The sequence below is a fragment of the Marmota monax genome, unplaced genomic scaffold, assembly GCF_021218885.2.
Source record: "Marmota monax isolate L192 unplaced genomic scaffold, Marmota_monax_Labrador192_F-V1.1 WCK01_AAM20220418_F8-fsc00122, whole genome shotgun sequence".
Lineage (NCBI taxonomy): Eukaryota > Metazoa > Chordata > Mammalia > Rodentia > Sciuridae > Marmota > Marmota monax.
This window is the reverse complement of record NW_026695223.1, coordinates 5,829,056-5,844,840: the sequence shown is the minus strand read 5'-3', so window position 1 is coordinate 5,844,840 and position 15,785 is coordinate 5,829,056. Positions and strand designations below refer to the sequence as shown.

At 36.8% G+C, this 15,785-nt stretch overlaps 1 protein-coding gene across 2 annotated transcripts in view; it reads right to left on the bottom strand.

Annotated features, from left to right (window-relative positions):
- The window catches only part of Mgam (maltase-glucoamylase), a 174,428-nt gene that overhangs the window by 114,236 nt on the left and 44,407 nt on the right, over nucleotides 1-15,785 (bottom strand). Inside the window, exons 1-10 of one of the 2 annotated variants that reach the window (XM_058575723.1) lie at nucleotides 14,496-14,699; nucleotides 13,727-13,881; nucleotides 12,604-12,688; nucleotides 12,115-12,171; nucleotides 11,442-11,566; nucleotides 7,175-7,263; nucleotides 4,726-4,775; nucleotides 4,145-4,312; nucleotides 1,348-1,500; nucleotides 813-1,013 (exon numbers count right to left, since the gene is read on the bottom strand). In XM_058575723.1, coding sequence (XP_058431706.1) covers nucleotides 813-1,013; nucleotides 1,348-1,500; nucleotides 4,145-4,312; nucleotides 4,726-4,775; nucleotides 7,175-7,263; nucleotides 11,442-11,566; nucleotides 12,115-12,171; nucleotides 12,604-12,688; nucleotides 13,727-13,881; nucleotides 14,496-14,684 — 1,272 coding nt within the window. In that variant the 5' untranslated portion in view covers nucleotides 14,685-14,699. Of the gene's footprint in view, nucleotides 1-812; nucleotides 1,014-1,347; nucleotides 1,501-4,144; nucleotides 4,313-4,725; nucleotides 4,776-7,174; nucleotides 7,264-11,441; nucleotides 11,567-12,114; nucleotides 12,172-12,603; nucleotides 12,689-13,726; nucleotides 13,882-14,495; nucleotides 14,700-15,785 lie in introns of those variants that run through there. The other variant, XM_046434116.2, reaches the window with a different exon arrangement.

The window sequence follows — 15,785 nt, the reverse complement described above, 5'->3', positions numbered from 1 at the left end:
TTTATTCTCTCAACAAACTTGTCAATGATTACTATCCATGAGTTTCTTTGTTAGATTTCAGAAGCAACAGGAGTAAATTCCAAATTCCAGCTCTCCAGAAGGTTAAAGTTTAATAGAGAAACTGACATAACAACAACTAGTTTCTCCCCATATAAGGGGAAAAATTACTGTACTTCAGTACTTATTTCACAGATACCTCAAATATAGTACCCAAAAAATAACTTATCATTTTGTATAGTCTTATATGGTCCAAGTATAAACCTTTTCGGAAATCTTCACTTCAGTTAATGTCACAAAACCCACACAGATGTGAAAAAGAAGATGATAAACATTGTCCAAGATTCCCTCTCCCTTATCAGTATGGGCATCAAGATCTGGGGTTCCCAGATCTTGTAACCCCACTTTGAGTCTCAAAGATATCTATTCTTCTCTTTCTCTTGTCCTCTACTAGTCAAAGCTCAGTCCCCACCCCAACCCAAGCAACTGGAAACCTTAAAAGCTCTCTCTCAGTGTCTTGTCTGTCTAACTATTGTCCAGAGAGTAGCCCCAAACATTTTCTAAATGAAAACTAGAACAGGTTAAACTGGTCTATCAATGAGTTCTCATTGCATTTTTAACAGTATAATGATCTTGTTTACTATGGCATGAAACTTAAAAGAGTAATCTTAAATTAAGACTCTAAACTTAACTCAGAAAAAGGAATAGAATCGATAAAATTATGTTTTTTGTGTGTATATCATTATTATGGACCAAAAAAATGTAATGTCACTAAAAAGGGCCTACTCAGTACCTGACAAAAGTACCATGTTTACCTTAAATTGCAGCATTTCATCCTTATGGTAGGTCACCTGCAGGTGGAGGGGATTCACAGGTGTGGAGGGGAAGGTGTTGGCATAAACAGAAGGCTTTAAGGAGATGTCAGCCGTGGCCCCATGGGAGTTGTACTGGACATTGCTCACAGAGTACAGATCATTGACAAAATAACAATGAGGGACTCCAACAGAACTGGATTCCTGGAAAGGAAAGTTGAGACTGTAGATCAACAGGTGGTCCTAGAGTTGTCAAATAGAAATAATCAGAGAAGGCAATCTGTATGAGATGGAGCCAACACATCATTCTTTCATGTACATATAATAAGATATTGACAAAAAGTAAATTTCTAGACACAAAGCAAAATACTTATTAAAAATACACCATTTCAATCCATACTTAATCTTCAAGACCAGGTTCTTTGGAAGCCCTGTTTCTATGGAGTTGAAGTACACACCTGGGTACTAGGGCTATGCTCAAGAAATTGCCGCCTAAGATTAAAGATCTGGGTGTCCATCAACACCTCAGTGAGGTTACCTCCCAGGCACAGCCTCGGGCAATGCAGTTTGCTTCAGAAGCACCATGCTCATCAGGGTAGCAGTCTATTTTTTCTTCATCTCTGATGATTGTGTTCCACTCCACTGTGTATTCCTCTCCCAGCACAAGACTGATCTCTGTGATGATGGCAACCTGAAGGAGTGGAAAACACATAAAGAAATATCCTCAGAACAAAGGCCTGGCAAGTTCTAAATATTTTTAGCAACACATATCAGTACTAGACCAGACTTTCAACAATCCAAGTAACATTTGAATGTAATTCATATGGAAAGAGCTATATAAATGAAAGGAATATATTTAGTAGCAATATGGCAAATATTACTATTCTATCACAATCTTGTGCATTATATTGTGGAAAGAATGAGATCAAATAAAACACCACTTTCTTTCATTCCCTGAGTTCTCTTCCCCTTCTGCGTTTCATCACTGGATTTCTTCTGGTATTGCCAAATTGCCTTTATCTCTTGCCCTCCACTCCCCAAACCAGTATTCCCCATTGGACTAGAGGTTTAGAAAGAACAAAGCAATATGAATCATATGGCCCAGACTTTCATTCCCATTCTTCATTGGGATCTTCAATGAATTATTTCCATTCTTTGGATCTCAGCTGTAACAACTGCAAAATTGGTGAGTTGGGAAAATCATTGCATTTTTTTAATTGCTAACATTCCAGTCTCTTCATTTCTCCAACCCAGATGACCAAAATTTGAAATCTTTTTTTTTGGGGGGGGGAAATCACACTTACCATGTAAAATATTTAACATTTCTATGTTTTTCTTACATTTTCCTCTTATTTAAATAGCACTTTCTATAGTTAATGTTGTTGTTCTCATTTGTCTGGAACTATATGATCACATTTTAAAGATTATCATATTTTTTCAGTCTCCCAATTCAAATCATCTCAAATATCCCTGTACTACTAATCCTACCCTCAACTCCACTTGGAAGAATGCCTAGATTTAAAAATCACTATAAGACTGTATGAGAGAATTTAATGAAATGATCTTCTTACTTTGGCACTTCAGTCTCTAAAATCACAGGCGTTTCCTTCTATCTAAACTTATGTCCTTCCAAAAGTGAAGACAAGCTATGTGAGTTACACAAAATTTACAGACTGATAATTGAGGAATATTTGCTGTCTTGAATTGCCTTATCTGCTATCTCAACTTGGAGTGTGATAAGTAGGAAAAAGTTCTTTCTAGAAAAATGATGGCCATTTGTGGAATACACTGCTACTTGCTTTCCTTATATAAAATAGTCCCTTTTTTCTGTTTCAGTGTAGAAATCCTAAGTTCCCAAGAGAAAGATCAATGTAGCACAGTGATGGTTATGAAATAGTAAGTTCAAGTTCACTGAAAGTTGCTAGTTAGGGGGCTCTTTCTTTTGATTTACAGGACTTCCACTTCACCTTATATCTTCTCTTTGTTTTCCATTTTTACCCTAATTTGTCCCACCATCGGTACATAGTAACTAGAACTCAGCAATCACTTCCAGTCCCAAGAAAAGACAAGACCTCAATTGTGACAAACTTGAGCCACTGAACCAATGCCAGCAATGGTCCACCTTCTAAACTACTAGTTGCAAATGGGGAAAATTTCAATTTGTTACAATTTTTTGTGCTCTGTCATTTGCAATTGATGAATCCCTATAGGATACACCATTTTTCAAGATCCAGCACTGGACTCAACTATTGGAGTAAGCTTTGAGCATGAATTAAGATATCAGATAAAATTTGTCCTAAGTTCATTTAGTTGCCAAGCCCCTTCCCAATTATTTCTTGTGTATAAATTATGTCTTCTTACCACCCACATTCAAGAAAAAAGAAATTTCTTCTGTCTTATGTTAACAAGGTTATTTGGCAAACATAGAGTGAGCTTATTTTCACATATACATCCTTTATATGACTTCCACTTTGTTATATACATAAATGATATACTATTTACTTCTAACTTTATAATGTTTGCATGCTAAATAAGTGTTGTCAGGACCAATGTCAAATGTCATCAATATGTCATGATAGTAGAATCTAATTTATTTATTTCCCCAAATTTGGAAGGTCCTCACAAACCATGTTTATCCAGCAGCTTTAATGCCAGAAGCACCTGCCAGTCCCCATGGTCAGGACCATTTGGAAAAAGCATTCCTCATAACACTAGGCATCAGAGAAAATGATTACAGGATGCACAGGATGGACAGGTCTCATCACAAATGATGAGAAATTATTTTATTATTATCATTTAACCAAAGAAGCAGTCATCAGATAGGATCATCAAAGACCTCGTCTTCAAGTGGTTATTGAAAATATATGTATTGGAGGGAGATTCTACTCATCTCATCTCTATAAAGTCTTTAAAAAGTAGTCATTTCAATATTGAATGCATGGGACTCCTTCCTCCCACCTTTACCTTTCAGCACCAGACATGAGCTTCCTCTTTCCCATTTCCTCTGACCTGTTCTAACTCTGCTCTCCTTGTGTCCACTATAACTTTATCTTTGAAAGTGATGCCAGTGAAACAGAGGAGAACACTGAGGGGCCGGGGGGAAAATGGGACCATTAAAGACCATATCGCCTCATCCCTGCTCAGTGGAGCTTCCCTGTCCTTACTAGCTCTGCCCACCACCTCATCAGCACTTCTGTTCCCAGCCCTCTGATTTCCCCACCACAGGCTCCACACAGTGCTCTGGTCCTTCAGGAATCCACACAACCTTGGCAAGAAGGAAAACCAAGATACTATGAAGAATTCCGGAAAAACAACTTCACCAAATGGATTTTTACCTTCAGCTGAGCGTCATATGTGACCTTGGGAACAGTCTGACTCAGGACACCATTTTGTTTCACTGTAACGTTGCTGGGTTTCTGTGTCCCAAAGATTTTAATCTGCTGAAATGCTAAATTATTGGGGTCCTTGTAGGTTGCTTGTGAAATCTTCACATCCAGGCGGTTCTGAAAGTCAAAATAGCACAATGAAGCCCAAAGCTGTGCCTCTAAAACACAGATTCTCCAGCCACTCAAATGCTCCATCCTAGATCAGTAGCTCCCCACTGCTCTGAATGTCCTTAGCTGTCTCTACTAATGCATGCTCAATGACTACAAACACTTTAATAAAATCTGTGGGAAGGGAGACTTCAGGAACACAAACACACAAACATTTTGGGAAACATTATTTTTAAAAAAGCTGCTTTGAGTTATCATTATTCTTTTGATAATATTTATAATACAATTATTGGTAGTTAAGGTATGCCTAGAAATGTATTCACCCTGTGGTCATCAATGCAAATGGAGTTAAAAATAAAATTACACAAAAGTGCTAATAGTAGACAAGAGCCTACACCTAAGACTCATAAAAATATACTCACTTGGGTGGCAGAAAATTCACATAAAAGATACACTTTATTGGCCACAGTATCTAAAAGCAGAAAAGAGACAAGTCAGACTGGACTGCACCAAAGATACAATCTCTTTTAAGCTAATTATTGATGCCACAAATGATAAGATTTCTTACCTTTTTACAACTGAATAATATTCTGTGGTTTATAAGTGTCACATCTTGTTTATTCATTAATCTATCAGTGGACACTTATGCTGTTTCTTTATTTTAGTTTTTATGAATAATGCTGCAGTGAACATGGGTATGAACATATCTCTTTGAAATACTGATTTCATTTCTCTTGAACATATACCCAGAAATAGGGTTGTTGGATCATACAGTAGTTCTGTTGTTAATATTTTGAGGAATTTCTGTTTTTAATAATGGATGTACCAATTTACAATTCCACCAACAGTGTGTAAGGATTCTATCCATTTTCTTCAAGTCCTCTCCAACACTTACATCTTATCTTTTTCATAGCAAACATTCTAACAGGTCTGAAGTGATACTGTAATTTTCTACTTGCATTTCTCTGCTTATAAGGTTGACCAACTGTGTATCCTTTATGTAAAAATATCTAATCAAATCCTTATCCTATTTTTATTACTTCTGTTTTATTACTGCATTACAGTTAAATGTAACAGTAGGATTCATTTTGATATATTCATAAATTCATACAATACAGTTTGCTGCATTTCAATCCCAGGACCTCCTCTTTTCTTCCCTTCCTTCCTCTCCCTAGTCCCCCTACTCTACTCTATTAGTCTTCCTTCTATTTATTTATTTTAGTTGGTATGTTATAGTTATATATAAAATTAGAATGTATTATGATATATTCATACATGCTCACAGCTCCTATTTTTAAATCAGGTTATTTATTTTCTTCCTATTGAGTGCAGGAGATTTTTATATTAATGTTTTATCAGGTACATAGTTTTCACATAATTTTTCCTATTCTATGGGTTTTCTTCTTTTAATTCTGTTGTTTCTTGGCCTTGCAAAGGTTTGATTTACTGCCACATCTATATTTTTGCTGTTGTTGTTATCTTTGCTTTCATTGTCATATTAAAAAATAAACACTTGTAAGACCAATGTCAAAGAACTTTTCCCCTATGTTTTCTCCTAGAATACTTGTGGTTTCAGAACTTTAAACCATTTTTCATAATAGCCAAAATAAGGAAGCAATGTGTCAATCAATAGACAAATGAATAGAGAAATTGTAATATATACATAGTGGTGTATATATGTATGTGTATGTGTGTGTGTGTGTGTATATATATATATATATATATATATATATGTGTGTGTGTGTGTGTGTGTGTGTGTATCTGCATGTGTGTGTACATATACATACATATATATAATTATTTAATTTTTCAAAGGAGTGTTATTCAGACATTAAAAAGAAGGCAGTCCTGCTTTTTGTGACAACATGTGTGAACCTGAAGTATATCATAATGAAAGAAATAAGTTAGGATGATCTTATTTGTATGTAGAATTAAAATAAGTTGAACTCAGAAGCAGAGGGTAAAACAGAATATGCCAGGGGCAGGGGAGGGGGAAAATAGAAAGATGTAGGTCAAAGGGTAGAAACATTTAACTAAAAGAACAAGTTCCAGGAAGAAAAAATGTACAGCATGGGTGGTAATATGTTAAGTAATTTCATTGTGATCATCATTACACAATGTGTGAGTGTGTGTGTTTGTGTGTGTGCACATATATGTGTATACATATATATGTAAAATACATATGTGTACATGTATATATTGTTCACCTTCATTATGTTCAATCTTATTTGCTGATTAAGTGTTTTTAAATAAAATAAATAAAAAGAATTTTTTTAAAAGCTACATCTCAAAGTTAAGAAAATTGTGAACAAGGCTCCAAGGCCAAACTGCTGATTTTCCTTCTTCTTCCCATTATAACCTTGAAGAGATTTCTTTCCAAGTACTTTCAAGTCATATGCCTCATGGAATCTAAGTCCTAAGCTACCACCCCCCAAATTTTTAGCATAGTGTGAGGAATAATACTGTTAAAAACACAGCAAGATATATATACAGTTGACAAATATATTTTATATGCCACATTGACAGAAGTATTTTTTCAATATCATCAACATTTGTTTATAGAGGGTTTTTATATTACCAATAAATTACAGGAAGATCATGAACATATCTTCCAGGTGCCCACTGATAATAAATGAGAACCTGTTAGGATCACTGGCCAATGGAACAGTTGTGAGAGAGACATGTTTTTCTTCTAAGTGGGCTTCAACTTCTGAACAGTGCAGGCAAAATACAACTCTTATCTCAAGTGACTTTTCTTACTATGCCTTGTGATTCAAGTCCCTCTGCCCCTACTAGAATGTCCAGCAGGAGTAGGGGCCATGAGTCAAAAGATGTAGGAATGGAAATTGCACATTCTCATAAGAGACTCACCTTTGGTTTCCCCGTCATCCCAGAAAAGTTTTCCTGTTGCTTCTTTGTTCTCATCCAGGGCAATAATGAGACCAAGAGGGTTCCTTCGACTGTGGGAAATAAGAGCTAGGTAAGACAAAAAGATCAGGTCACAAAGAATTTTGCTGATTTGTTTCTTCAAATTTCAAATAGTAAAAGTTACTAGCAATAGATGGCCCTGCTTTCCTCTGAAACAAAGGACAAATTAGAAGGTGATTCTTTCTGTCACAGAAGATAGAAGTACCTCAAACATTATAATTAAACATCCATGTGGGAGACAATAATTTAAGCATCAGAATCACTGCAATAGCTATAATAAAACCAGTGACTGCAACTATTACTTAGATACAAATTACTAGAGGAGAAAGAAATTCTAGACAATAATGAAACAGGTCATTTTAGAGATGAAACCTACAGAAGTGCCATCAGAAGGGAGAAACTCTTCCCCGCCTAAGGGCCATTTTTACTCAGGAAGCAAAAACACACAATAATGTCCATTTACATCATGGAAACTTCCCTTATTTGATTACTTACTATTATTTTGTTTAGATTGAAAACCAAAACATTCCAATTATCTGCCTTATAATTTAGAACAGGAAACACAAAATAATGCTCAAAGAAATGGTGCAAGTTCTGGATATAGAGAAAGGGGAAGAAAGAAAGCATTTATTTGGGCATCCGCTCGTGTTGCCACACCTCTGTACTCCATCCTGGTTTGCATTGTCTCAGGTATGCCTTCCTGGCCTAATATTCCCTGTGTGTTCTTTCACATGTTAGCCTCCACTGCATAAGTCAGGTTCTGTGACCAACAAAATCACCTGCTTTCATTCACAGTGCAAGTATTGGGTGTCCTTGCTAATCTAGGAGAATAAATCCCTATTGTGACCTCCTCTTTGACCTTCCATATTATAACAAAGATTGGACATAGTCACCAAATAACCAAAGCAGAAAATGAACAGTGACACATAAAGTGAGATCCTACAGGAGTCCAGAATGACACTTCCAGAAGGATGGTAGACTAGATATTTTAAAGAACCCACTCTTTAAAATATTACTTGATCCTAGATAAATTGCAACATATGTTCTTATTAAGAAACATTGTTGTTCCTGTAGAAAAAATAGGTTATATATAAGAGACAAATATGACAACAGGTAAACAATACAATGAGCTAAATCCAAAGGGTATCCAAAAAGCAAAACCTGGAATTTCTCTGGGGCTAATGAATATTAGGTCTAATACTGAGCCACTGATTGGCAGTTTAAGGTAGAGAAGTGGAATCTTCAACTCCCATGTGAAGCCAGATCTTAGATGGGGAACTAATATGATACCAAGTTGACCATAGTCCAATTGCCTTACAACCGAAGAGAAGTCAATTCACCTGTGGAGGAATTAGATACACATCTGTGACCTTAAGATTTGGGAACTAAATACTAAAGGTATAAGTCAGCATTGAATTTTCAGCAGAAATAATTAACTATCGGTGTATATTCCTCTAAGGAATTCAGATAAAATAACTTTCCGATAGAGAATGAAATGACTATGGTTGAAATATATAACAATATTTAGGAGAAAAGAGAAAAATCTTCTAAGGAGCAAATAATATTTTTTAAAGTTAGAAAGTCAAAAGTGGTCCCATTCCCTTTGCCAAAAGAGTTAGAGAAAGATTACTTGCAGATAAAATCTGAGCTTATCTTGGATCTTTGAAAATGTAAGAATACAAATAATACATGCTGCTGAGGTTGTGGGGGAAAAGATATACTCATTGTTGGTAGAACTGCAAATTAGTGTAAGCACTCTGGAAAGCAACATAAAGTGAGATCCTACAAGAGATTCCTCAAAAAAAAAAACAGGAATGGAACCATCATATGACCCAGCTATTCCACTCCCAACTATCATAAGAAAGAAATGGCTCAGTAGGAGAAAGTGATGGGAAGTTGAGGTTTTAGGAGGATGAATAGGGAATTCTAAATCTATATACTCCATGTAGGTATAATATGTTAAAATACACTTTTTTGTCATGTATATCTAAAAGAACAGATCAAAATTTATCCAAAGAATTAAAATCAGCAAACTATAGTGATATAGCCACCTCAATGTTTATAGATGCACAATTCATAATAGCCAAATTATGGAACCAAATTAGATGCCTATCGATAGGTGAATAGATCAAAGAAAATGTGTCATATATACACAATAGAGTTTCACTCAGCCATAGAGAAGAATGAAATTATAGCTTTTGCTATAAATGGATGAAAATGGAAAACATCATGCTAAGTGAAATTAGCCAGAGTCAGAAAAGCAAGGGTCAAATGTTTGTTTTCAGTCATATGTTGAAGCTAGAGGAAAAGAAGGGGACAAAGGACAGGGAGAACTGGATATCATAAAGACATAGGGAAGATCAGTGGAGTAGGAGATTGAGAGGGAGGGTAGGGGGAAGGGTAGAGGGAGGAAATGTGGAACAAATTCAACAAAATCACACCATGTGAACATATAACTATACTCCATACAGGGTACTCCATCTTTATGTATATGTAGAAAGAACCAATCAAAATAAATAAATAAATAAATAAATGAGCAAAAGGAAGACTAGTAGTGTAGAAGAAGGAGACTAGAAGGAAGGAGTGGGGAGAAGAAGTGAGGCAATGGGGACTGAAATGGAGGAAATCACATTTCTTGCATGTATGATTTTGTCAAAATGAACCTACCTACTATGTATAACTATAATGCTCTAATAAAAACAACAAAGACAAAAAAAGAATATAAGTACCTAATGGCTGGGAGTGTACTCAGTGGTAAACGGCTTGCCTAGCATGCTGGAGGTCCTGGGCCTGCTGGAAAGAGTATTAAGTACAGATACCCAAATGCAACAAAATAGATGGCTATGTTTGTAGAGTAGTGCATTTGGGGTATGGTTGCTCTGTATGTGTACTAAAATAGCAGGAGATACAGTTATCAAGGCTAACTTGGAATCAGACTATGATGGGTCTTCAGCAGTCTCTTAGTGAAAGGTTCAGACTTAAGCCGGGATGAAACAAGTTAAGATTATCATGTGAGAAAGACAATTTTGGTGTCAATGTGTAGAAGAGCCTGAAGCTGAACAATTATAAAAATAAAACCAACTGGTGTTGGATTTAGGCATATTTTCGTTAAAAAGTCTATAACTGAAAAATTAAGGTAATAAAGGAGGTTCAAAGAAAAAGACAGGTTTAAAGGCCAAATGTTCTCTCTGATATATAGATGCTAACATACAATAAGTTGGGGGAGGTAAGAATAGAGGTTCACTGGATTAGATAAAGGGGAATGAAGGGAAGGGAGGAGGATGGCAACAGGAAAGAGAATAGAATGAATCAGACATAATTTTCTTATGTTCATAGATGAATATACCACCAGTGAAACTCCACATCATGTACAACCACAAGAATGGGATCCTAATTAGGATAAGTTATATGCCATGTAGGTATAATATGTTAAAATACACTTTTTTGTCATGTATATCTAAAAGAAAAAATTTTAAAAAAAAAGAAAGAAAGAAAAAGACAGGTTTGTGTCCTCTAAAGGACTCCCAGATTATTAAAAACAAATAAGCTAATAATTTCAGGGTCACAATATATTTGTACATCTCTTTAGTATAGATGAAGACTACACTTTTGGAATCAAAAACAGAAAAATCAACAGCATGGGAGATTCGAGATTTATAGAAGAAAGAAGTTTCTGAATCCAGTTTTGAATCATAAGAAAGAAATGGCTCAGTAGGAGAAAGTAATGGGAAGCTGAGGTTATAGGAGGATAGACGGGTAATTCCAAATCTATAAGTGATAATGAATGAGGCAAAAACCTGAGAACCATGCATAGATAGATGGTCAGGTCAAAGAAGGTGGGGTGACCAGCTGACCTGGCCTGCCCTGAATTGAGTTTTCTTAAGACATGAGATTTTCAATGCTAAAACTGCAATATCCCAGGAAAGCTGGCCAGCCTAATTGCCAGTGTATTTAGAGAAACTTAAGAAGAAGCAGGGATAAGATCTTTCAAAATCTTTCTAGGTGCAGCTCTAGGTTGAGAAGAGGCCAAGGGAACGCCAAGGACAGACTTAAAAATCCCCTCAAGTCAGACACACATGCACACATGTGCCTCAGGACCCTTTCTTCCTCACTCCACTCTGTGCTTCAGCATCCTCTAGTCAACATATGGAGACAGAAATGACCTGCTTTGTCAGGCTTCCCTTTGAGGACGTTCCCAGCCATGCTGTACCTGGCCATAGTCGTCGTACTTGGCTGTTGTGTGGGGAAGATATAGCCTCCTCGAAGGTGAAGTCCGATTTTGTCTCTAGGAATTTCCATCTCAACTTTTTGCTTCCTCCATCTCAATTGGCCCCCCTGAGGCGGAAAGATAGTCAAACACATTGGCCTTACTAAGAGCCAGAGCCTGCACTAATCACCCGTGTGCTGAGTTATCTATCCGTTGTCTCTCTTTTCCATTTAGCTGTCACTATATACTCAGGCAATCAAAAAAGGAAATAAAAAAATTAGGAGCAACATTTTTCATGGCTAGTTGAGGGTTTGTGAGATTGTTTGTTCTCTGGTGAGGAACAAACAATCATTATATATTATATAACCCAATAGTTCTGAACAGGAATCTGATTCCTGACCAAACTCAAATTGCCCATTAGTCCTTTTTAATTTGATCATGAGACACCATATAAGTCTTTATCTTATTGTTGAATAAAAATATTTTTTCAAATTCCATCATGACTGATATTATATTACTTAGTTTCACATTATCTAGGCTTTGCTGTGAAATTATGGAAAACACTACAGAAATATTCTTCAGTGAATGGATGGATGTTTCTTTTTCTACGAAGTCATCTTGTTTATACAGCTGCAACTGTGGTCTTCAGAAGTTTTAAAAAGTCCAAGTTACTTACAGTTTCATAGTCATACCAGATGGCATCAGGCACATATGCTGTTACTTTCTCTGCACCCTAAAATTAAAACAAATATTATCCTTTACATCAGCCTCTGAGGGAATAAAATATGTTTTATTTATTTATTACATAATAGAAGTGACAATCACATCCTGAGCAATTTGACATTAGTGTGCTGGTCACTACTCCCTTCTGCCTCCATATCACAGAGCAAATAATAATCTGCTGTGACAATCTGGCACACCATGGGGTCACTACTTAAGCTGAATTGTCAGCAGATGTTTCTACATTGGTTGAGAATTTGCTCAAAAATAATGACTTCTAGAGACTCTGTGTATCACATTTCCCACTTACAGAACCCCAGCATACTCTATTCACAGCTGACTCAGCCACAGATATTAAAAATGAGTTTGGAATAAAGAAAAAAATGGGTTTGGAGGGGACACAGAGACAGAAGCAGGGACAACGAGTCTCAGTGAGAACACTTGCCTCATCCAGAACTGGAGTGATGAGGAGGCCTGGGCCCCATAAAAACTGCCGGTGCACATCCCAAGTTTCACTGTCCTTGTAGAATCTAGACACCAATGAGACAGATCACTGAGATATGGGCCAATGCACCTGGCAGCTCTCCCCCAGTGCATCCAAAGCATTCAGACGGCCCTGGCAAATATCCAAAATTATTCTGAAACACCTATTCTATCCCCATCCAGCCCCCAGACAAATCTTCTTTCCCCAGTCCCTGTATCCTCTTATTACTCCTTCACGTTAGACAAAAATTCCTATTCTAATATCTATGCTAGATAGATCTCAGGCTGTAATTCTATTTGTCACATCCTCCTTTTTAAAAAAAGTAAAATAACCAATGTATTTTAGAACTTTGACTATCAAGAAGGAACTAAATCTGACCTAAAAAATAATAATGCAAATTTTACTTTTAGAAAATCTGCCTTTTAACAGGAAATTCTAGAAGACAGTGAAAACTTACACCTAAAATGGACATACAGTAATGCAGATACATGCCTGCCATATACATAAAGGAGGTTACAGTATTCTGACAAGGAAAGGCTCTTAAGTCCCGCTTTGCAGAGTTAAATCAGAGATGCTAACTGGCTGGCAAATCAGAATATGAAATTCTAGAGATCCTTTATAATATTCTCATTTCCTTTCAAATCACAGGCTTATTGCTAGAACTTGAACAGAGACCTAGCATCATAGTGATTTATAGGAGAAACCATTAGAGTCATACTATTGACCTTCTAGAACCGGAAGTGTAACTCACTAGAAAAGTGCTTGCCTCGTATGTGCAAGGCCCTGAGTTTGATCCCCAGCACCACAGGGGGCAAAAAAAGACTAAAGAAACTAAGAATGAAAGATCTTAAATGACATCTAAGATGTAGAATTTGCTGGTGGAAGAACAAAGAAAAGCCCCCAAATCCCAAGACTTTAAGTCTAGTTTTCTCCCCAGAAGGAGCAAGCTAAAATACTTAAATTTACTCCTATGGTAATATATAGGCTGCAATAACCTTACAAATAGCCAATGGGCACTCAAGTCACACACACACACACACACACACACACACACACTCACTTGCACTGAGTTGGGAGAACTTACTCATGTAGAAGAGGTCTGGCCACTGTGTCCCCTCGGCTATGAGCATAGTAGAAGAGAGTGTACAGGTAAGGCAATAAAGTATAGCGAATGTTAAGGTAGTGCCTGGACGAATTCATCAGCAAGGAGTCAGCTCCAAAGGAGGCAGGATCCTGGTCCTAGGAGGAAATAAAGGTTTGCTAGGGTGAGCTGTCTACAGAAAGAATTTCCTTCTTGAATGGCTGAGGCTTAGATTGCAAGCTTTGCCTCTGAGCAGTACAGCTGGGCAAACAGTGACCATTTCAACAAGTTGTCTATTGCAATTTGCAACTCATCTCCTTCATTCAGCCTAGAATTGCTCTGTTGAAAATATTTTCCCATTTTCTTCTCATTACAAAACAAGTAACATACATAAAGTGTACAGTTCTTTGATAGAAAATGCTCACAGGGGGAGCCTCACACTGGTGGATTAGAGAAGGTAACTTTCCTGGTCACTCCCTGGTGTGAAGCCAAGAATCTAGACACACTGCTTCTTAGCAAGGTGAGAGAGGGGAGCTTTTCTGGGAATTAACTCTGGATATTCCAAGCAGATCAGGGAATCAGGTGAATGGATAAAACAAAATAAAGAAATCCCAGCACTGCTGCTGCTGCCAGCAGTGGCACCAACAGGCGTTATCTCCCCTGCACTAAAATAGTGGGGTGATATATCAATTAAAGGAACCCTCAATTTTAGGAGGCCTGAGGTATGTATGGATATGAAGAGACCAGAGATCAAAAATATTCCACCACTAACCTGAAAAGATGTCTTGCACAACAATATAGTGTGGAGGAGGGAAAAAGAAACTCTGTCTTTCCCAGCTATCAGGGAAATCAGAGGAAGGAACCATTTTGCAGCTCCAGCATGGGGGCATGGCACCAGGGGATCTGAATCCTGACAACTGTGCCTAACCCAAAAAATAGGTTTGGCAAACCCACAAAACATGGCATAGTGTGTGTCTAAGAAACCAGAAGAAAATCAAAAGTGGAGTGGGGTTTATATAGAGAAAGCTGGTTGAGAAAAACACACCTGGCTTCCCCTCTCCCCTTCCAGAATGGTAGCTTATAAAGATCAGACACTTGAAAGTTCAGCTGGGAAAGTCATGCCCTGCTGACAATCCTAAAGGGCAGAGAGGAATTGATTCAGTTCAAAGACTGAAACCAAGAGTCCTAAAAAAATAGATTTCATTAGTGTCTGAGGAAGAATTGGCCCCTCCACCAAAAGAGTGAAACCCAGGGGTTTTTCCTAGGGCACAGTCTCCCAGCCAGCCCAGCAACTGCCAGATCAGTTTAAATTTTAACTGATTTAAAATCTCCAGACCAATCCAAGGCTTACTAAGCCTAAACCCTGCCCCCAGGAGTCCTACATAAAGAATCTCCCATCACATTCCAGCAACCCCACCTAACATACCTGAGAAGAATATTTGAAATTCAAAAAAGAAAATTTTCCTAACTTTTCATCAAGATCCTCTTCTTTATTTTAGTGTATTTTTTAATTTTTTTTCTACTCACTGTTCAATTTTTACCTGAACGGTTCCTGAACACTTATACATATCCATACCCATTTATTGATTTGTTTTGTTTTGTATTTGTTTCTCATTCCTAAGTTTTTTAAGGTATTTATTTCTCTTTGATCAATGTTTTAAGGACTAAGATGTTTGATTAGAATATGTCAGTTTTGTACGATCTTACTCTTAATTTTATTTTTACTTTTATTATTTATTTTTCAATGTTTATTCTATAATTTTTTGTCTCACTTAACTGTTTCCCTAGAATCTTTCTCTCCTTTCCTCTACTAACAGCCAACATTTCTTGATCTATCACTCATCCTGTTTTCTAATTCTATTTTCTCTCTTCTTCCCACACAAACATCACATCCTACATTACTTCTTTTCTATCCCTGTTCATAACTTAAAATTATAAATCCATATATAAACTTACTGTTTTTACTGTGGGTAAAATAGCTGATCATATCATCTCTATTTATTGTGATAACTAACATAGAATGATGCCAAAGCAGGAACTATTTGGTTTGATGTTGTAAACT